The sequence below is a fragment of the Eptatretus burgeri genome, chromosome 10 (genome assembly GCF_056783735.1).
Source record: "Eptatretus burgeri isolate ZD-2024b chromosome 10, Ebu_testis_v1, whole genome shotgun sequence".
Classification (NCBI taxonomy): Eukaryota; Metazoa; Chordata; class Myxini; order Myxiniformes; family Myxinidae; genus Eptatretus; species Eptatretus burgeri.
The window spans coordinates 51,944,698-51,952,197 of NC_140970.1; the positions used below are offsets into that span (position 1 = coordinate 51,944,698).

General features: G+C 40.9%; 1 protein-coding gene across 3 annotated transcripts in view; it reads right to left on the reverse strand.

The window, feature by feature from the left end:
* The window catches only part of LOC147018563 (putative E3 ubiquitin-protein ligase makorin-1), a 62,777-nt gene that overhangs the window by 33,397 nt on the left and 21,880 nt on the right, over window positions 1-7,500 (reverse strand). For all 3 annotated transcript variants that reach the window (XM_085898333.1, XM_085898334.1, XM_085898335.1), the window contains exons 2-3: window positions 4,011-4,139; window positions 3,644-3,906 (exon numbers count right to left, since the gene is read on the reverse strand). In XM_085898333.1, the coding sequence (XP_085754459.1) occupies window positions 3,644-3,906; window positions 4,011-4,139 (392 nt within the window). The remainder of the gene's footprint in view (window positions 1-3,643; window positions 3,907-4,010; window positions 4,140-7,500) is intronic.

Below are 7,500 nucleotides of genomic sequence, written 5' to 3' on the forward strand. Positions count from 1 at the left end.
TTGGTCAGAAGACACGGAAGATCTCGCTTTTGCTCTCGGCACAACGGAGGCTGCACGATTCTCACATATGTGCTGTGTGAATTGGCTCGCGTGCTGAGCAGGACGTTGGCCGTTGACGGTTCGGCTGAGCCGTGAAGTGTGTACGTTTGAGGAGGAAAGGAGAGCGTGCTTCGTGGCCTGATCATGGGGACTAAGAAATAGTCTTGACATGTGGGCCATTGTTGTGAACAGAACGGGTGCAAGAGAGGAACGGTCAGGGTATTTGCTCGTGAAAAGAAGCTGCACGGAGTCTCTGAGTATTGGTGTTAATTACTGCTCACGAATTGTCTGAAGTACATTCTTCCCGTGGCGAAAAGGTGGCTTGGCACCATTTTGTTGGGCGCATCTACAAATTGCCTTGATTCAAAGCTCCCTCAACACCATCTCTGGGCACACAGCTAAGTGCCGGGACAAAGGAGGGATTATTCTTTGGTTCATTTTCCCCTTGTCTGTATTTAAGTCTGCGTGGAGGCACCTCAATTAGATTTAGATTTAGTTTACCTCACGTTTTCCTTTCATTATTTTAATTTGAATTGTCATTGTACATATTTGATTATTGTTATTAAATTATCATTGAGTAAATTAAATTTGCTTGTGTTCGTGTATTTGTGCCGTTCTGGTGCAGCACTTAACTGTTTTCCCACGCGCAAGCATTAATCTCTGAGAGTCTCGGCTGTGGGCCTCCAAGGGAGAAGTTTGGCCATCCGTCGAGGTTGCGGTTAAACCCCCTGGGCACGACAATATTATTTGAGAAAATTGACATGGTTGGAATTTGAAAAAAGTGCAAGGGTGCAAATATTTTTGGCCATGTATGTATGTAGTGTGTGTCATGTATGTATGTATATTAGCAGGGTATGTTTACACATTGGAAGCAATAACGAACCATGTTTCCCCATTATCTCGGGTCCCTCACCTGCGTTTATCTTCTTCATTTATTTATATTTTCATTTACGGATGTTTTCCGATGGTTGTGTGATTTTTTTTTCCCGGTGTATTGGCTTCAATATCAATCAGCATGCAAAATTTCAGCTTTCTACATCACCCTTATTGACGCAAGACATTTCAGCTCTTCATTTTTAATTGATTTGTAAAAATTTCTCAAAACATTTTTTCACTTTGTCATTATGAGGTATTTTGTGTAGATCGGTGACAAAAAAAGTATGTTAATCCATTTAAAATTCAGGCTGTAACACAACAAGATGTGACAAAAGTAGAGATTGTGAATACTTTATGAAGGCACTGAATACAGTGTCGGAACCTATTCGCGGATTCGCTATATGCAGTTTATATAATGCGACCTGCTTCGACATTCGCGGCTTTGTTTTGAGTTTTCATTGGTGGTTTCCCAGCTTTTTGCCTGAGTATTCACGGTTTTTCGCAGTTTTTTTTCATGGGATTTTTGATTTTCCCTCATGAATCATGAACTGTCGGGAAGCTATATTCCCCTCCGCCCCCTCCCCACCCCGTTTTCCATTGAAAAAAAAAAATGCCCCGCCATTCACAGATTCACTATTCGTGGCATTTTCCAGGAAAGTATCCCCCGCGAACAGCATTGTCCAACTGTACTTGGATTTTCTTGTGTAAATATGGAGTGAACACAGCCTTGCTTAAATAAATACGCTTAATTTCAAGAATCGCTAATAAATTAACATTTTCAAATTTCACTTCAGATTGACACTTATTTAGTCTACCACTTCCGATCCTCAAATCCAAACACAGATTTTGATTATATACTTTAATTAGTCCATGAGAGTACATTATGGTTCCAAGGCAAGGCATTTTTGAGCAGGCTGAAACAAAACGGCAGCTTAAAAACCCGGCTGATGAAGGTGAAAATCGCAAGCCCGTTTTTGTTTTTTCATGATGAACACCCCGTTAATTATCTTCAAAAGGGTTGTTTGCATATAACCCAAATACCCAGTTTTCATTCATGCTCTCCCTTGGAGTTCCTTTAGTATGCATGCAAACTCTTTGGCCACTGGACTTCATGGTTTTGGAGTTATAGATGGACACACGCGCATGCACACATACTATTATTGATTGCTGAAGTCTATCTTTCGTGTGGGATCTTCGTTCATGTTGTCTTGTCTATCATTACATTATTCTTATTGCTTAAGAGTATGTGTCTGCCTCATTGCTCATCTTGCTACACTGAGATAAAAACTTTTTGTCCATTGACAAATCCTTTAGGGTGCAGATTAAAGTTAATTGTAATCGTGATTATGCGTGCACTGGTCGTGACAATGTGTGATGTTCACACTGCTCAGGGTACTGTGGCTATCCACAAAGTGACTGTTTCAGTGGTAACAACTCCACGGCCGACTGTGATAATTCACAGTTGCGACGTAGGGTCATAAACACAATACTTTTATAAAATGAACTTGAAAGTACAAGGTAACTTAATTTGTACATACCATGAGCAGAGCAAGGTCTTCCAGGAACAAACTCCTTAGCGTTTGAATATTGGTCTTCATCTTGGGATCACACCCAGAACAAGGTGGGTGACAGCATCTCAGCCAGCTGCTTTTTTCTTGCCAAGGGGTACGTTTGTGTGTGTGTGTGTGTGTGTGTGTCGGAGTGGGGGGGGTGTTTAGATATCACCTAAGAACAGATAGGAATGTGTAGAGTAGTTAGCCCATCTCGATGTCGTAAATAGGGGCATGTCAGGTTAAGGAACGTGTTGTTTGAATGTGCATCATACAGGGGGTGATGCATGGTAATAATTAGTTTGGGATTATGGTGAATGGAAATTGTGTGTACAACCTCGATGTAAACCTCCATCAGGGGGACCAGGAGACTTGGCAAGAGAGGAAGTGGGGGGAGTAGAGTTTTGTCCCCTTCCAAGGGGCGGAGCTATGGAGAGCATCGGAGGGGAGAAGCTTTGCCCAGGGAGAAGAGGGAAGAGCTGGAAAGGGTGAGGAGGGATCGTGTGAGTGAGGAAAAGGAGAAGGGAAAAGTTTGAGAGTTCTGAGGAGGACAGGACGGAGAGAAAGAGTTCTGAGGTGAACAGGACTGTGAAGTTTGAGGAGAAGAGGGCTGAGAGAGCTTGCTTGTGAGGAGAGCTTTCTCTGAGGAGTTTTTCCTGCCGACCTGCCTCTGCACGTTTCGTTTGTCTGCTGCCTGCTCATCGTCATGCCCATCTTCCTCCTCATCGCCTGCTCGTGGCTGACCCACACCCATCCTTCCATCAGCAACCATCATAGCTGAGTGCACCAGTTTTGTCCCTTTCCCATCTGTGATTAAATCTGGTGTGTGGCACCTTAGGTTTAATTCACATTGTATACAATTATTTACTCCCTCCCAACCCACCGTCAAATTCCTTTCGTCAGGTAATCTTCCTCTGGTTCTTTTTATTTGCTTGTGGTTTGGGAAACAAACCCGTTGGTTTCAACAAAAGCTTTAAGGTTCTCATGTCTCTCCTCACAAACCGCGCACACGTAGTTCGCCATAATTCAGAACGTCTCCACAGGAGTAAAAACTGTTTGGTACATCATGGGATTTTAACCTCTCACCGCAACGAGATCGACGTTAGTTGAGCTGGAGATGCCACAACACTTTTATAAAATGAATGTGAAAGAAGTACAAGGTGACAATTTATACATACCATGAGCAGAGTAAGGTATTCCGGGAACAAATTCCTCAGCATTTGCCCAATCAGCACGAACATTGTTCTTCACCTTGGGCTCATTCCCAGAACGTGGTGGGTGCGACACAGCATCTCCACCAGCTGCTTTTTTCTTGCCAAGGGGTACAGGTTTTGATAATTTTGGGTTATCAGTTGGTAGCTGAATGGGTTGAGATAAGGGCTTTGTGCTGGCAGACGTGGATTGCTGTTTTGCATGTCCTGATGCCTTAACGTGATCATATCTGAAAAGCAGTAACGAAGATACCATCAGTAAGCACCAGAAAAGAAAAATGCGCATTATGTGTAACAATGGTCATCTCAAAATCTCTCCGAGTAGCTGGCAAACCTGCATCCATCTGCATAAGCACAGCAACCTCGTTGGTAGAAGCGGCATGCCATTGCTGGTTTGCTGTTACTCAGATCGTGTGAATATGGGCAGCTGCGGCCTTCGCGACACACTCCGTGCATGAAGTACCTACAAACAATGAAGTACAACAAAAACAGCAGGTACAGATTTAACAATGTGGAGTGGGGCGATAGCCAAGCAACAATGCCACCCACCACTCACACACACAGAATTATCAAACAAATAAATTTCCAACTTCCCCCACCCCAACACACTCTCACGAAGAGTGCAGAATTATTCCACTTATGGTGTCCAAAGAGACCAAAATGCTTGAAAAATAGAGGAAACCAACAGCAAATACAGCATAATTACAATAACAAAACAGATGGAAAAACATTTTCTAATGGGTGCTTTCTTTCCCAAAGGTGTTTCATTTTTACTATGCAGGTCAAGATTCCAAATTTTAATGAAGTATTTAAATGCCAAAAATAAAAAAAAAAAAAAAAAAAATAAAAAAAATAATCAGTGCCAGGGTAAGGGAGAGATTTTTTTTCTTTTGCCTTCAAAGAACAAGTATAGCCAGCACGTAGAAAACTATACTGAGATACCCATGTGCACTTATTCACTTTTATTACCTCCGCCACCGAGAGTGAAGGATGTTATGTTTTCACCCCTTTCTGTCTGTTTGATTGTTACTTGCAAAATGAAAGATTTTTCAAGTATATTAGTTAATCGATTTTGTTATTCTATCTGTCTGTCTGTTTATCGCCGACAGGTCACAATTCTAAACTGATTGTCATGAAACTTTACCAAGTCGTAGAGGTAGTCCCAACTGAGAAACCTATTGATTTTGAGGTCAAATGTCAAAGATCATCTCGGTCAAATTTCTAAAATCGTCATTTTTAATCCGATGGACTTGAAATTTGAACAAGATTTGCATATTGCGTCAATTAATTGGGAAACCAACTATTTTTGAGGTCAAAAGGTCAAAGATCAACTCAAAGTCAAACTTCTAAAAGCATCAATTTAAATCTGAAAAATAATCAATTTTCATCTGATTGACCTGAGCTTTGATTAAGATTGTCAATTTTAATCTCAATGAAATGGACAATTTGATGTATCCATGGCAACCTTTGGAGAGGTTGGTGGATTTTGCAAGCATCGTGCTCTGCACGACGTCTTTTTCTTGTTACTTGCAAAATCGAAGATTTCTCAAGTATATTGGTGAGTCGATTTTGTTATCCAGTCTGTTTGACTGTCGGTTTATCGCCTACAGGTCACAATTTTAAACTGATCTTCATGAAACTTCACCACAAGGTAGAGTTTGTCATGAGGAAGAAACCTATTGTTTTTGAGGTCAAAAGGTTAACAACTTGGGTAAGATTTCCAAAATCCTCAATTTTCATCCGATTGACTTGAAATTTGAAGAGGATTCATATTCCAAGCCACTGAACTCAACCAGCGAATCATTTTTGAGGTCAACATAGACCAAAAAGTCAACAACAAAGGTGGTATTTCTAAAATCCTCAATTTTCATCCCATTGACTTGAAATTTGAAGAGGATTTAAATTTCAGGTCACTGAATTCAACCAGCCAATTATTTTGAGGTCAACATAGGCCAAAAGAACAACATAGGCCAAATTTCAAAAAGTGTCAATTTTTATCCGATCGACTTGAAATTTAAAGAGGAGATGCATATTTGGTCATTGAATTCAATCACCAATTATTTTTGAGGTCAAATTTGCTTTATGCATTTTGCAAGTGCCGTGCTCTGCACGATGTCTTCTTGTTTGTCTGTGTACAGGATATCTCAAAAAGTTGTGGACGGATTCGGATGAAACTTGGTGGACAGGTTGGGTGTGCTGCAAGGACCAATTGATTCGATTTTGGTGAAGATCCGAATCCAGATCTGGATATGAGAATTATTTAATCTGTAACGTGATTCTTCACCATTGAGAGATCGGGCCAAAAACGACATAGTACTGTATACTATAGCATGATATTTCAAAAATGTATTGGGCCTGATATGTTCTCGTGGATCAAGCATTACGTGGCAGAGGTATGTGCTGTACCGAGTGCCCTTCTCGTTTCATTATGAATGGTCATCATTATCAAAAGTGGCGATTAAATGTACTAGAAAGAATATATAAAAAGGTTTTTCATAATCAACATGCAACGTAAAACATGGAGGCATGCCTCTCATGTTGCTACCTTCTAAATTCTACTTTGTATTCAAAACACAGTTTAAGATTCCAGAACGCATTTCTTTGCTGTAATAAGCATCAAATTCCCAATAAATCAAGTCATTTCACCAAGTTGTGCAAATGCAGAATACCATTATATGAACGGTCCAAAAAACATTTTTTAAACCACAATTTGAGATGTATTTTATGGATTGTGGCTTTTTGTGGGGGGGGGGGAGCACATCCTGTATATCTACATTTAATTGCTCATGGTTGGATGCCAACATGCACCAGTCAATAAACGATGAATCAGTCCAGCAGTTGATGGAGATGTGTAGCATTCAAGGGTTCTCATGCATGTGCTACTTGTAAATGTTTGCAGGTGTGGAGGAACTCTGGGAGGATTTGAAATAGCAAAGGGCACACCTTGTGTCGACTTTTTTTTAAAAAACGTTATTTTACAGGTCTCTAAGGCACGTGGAGGAGCTGTGACACAAATTACGCACACACAGACATATGCACGAGATAACACCAGACTTCACTTCATACAAACACAGGTGCTGAGATTGGGGGGGGAAGTGACATCACTTCCCAGAGCACTCTTAGTACCAGTGACATCCTATTTTCTCTCCACACTCAGCAGAACAATCAAAGAGGAATTTCCTCCTCCCCATGGATGAAGTTTCTCCTTGCTCTATCCTTTAAATCCTGAGCGTCAAGCAAGGAAGCCGCACATACCATAATTAAGGTAAGACTCGGGCGGAGTTGAGATCGCAGACTTGCAAGATTCAAAGAGGATGCTCTAACCATTATGCCACCAAGTATTGTGGTGGAGTTAGGTTAGAATGGCTGAGTGTTAAATATCATGGAGTACGGCAGTACTCCATATGTTGGGATGGCGTGGGAAAAAAAAATGGCCCCCAATCAAATGTGTACAAAATTATATGCTGAAAGGCTACGAATGAGTGAAGTCATAAGCCTTCAAAAGCCATACCTTTTATTCTCGAATATTATGACCGAATTGTTGATAATTTGTCATCCAGCCGAGCACAATAATGGCTGAAGCAATTACAATGATTCCAACAGAAAGAAGCAACATTGTCTCTTGATCATTGTACCCACAGTATAAGAGGGAATAAATTAGAAATGCCAACATTGAGAAAAGGAACAGAAGGGAAGAAGATAAGAATGGAGGTATCTCATTATTGTGTAAGTATAAGGTAGGGGGTAAATTGATGAAATTAAAATAGAGGAAAAGAAGAGAACGTCAGACAGCAGGAGAAGGAAAGGAGGTGAGCAGAGTTGGG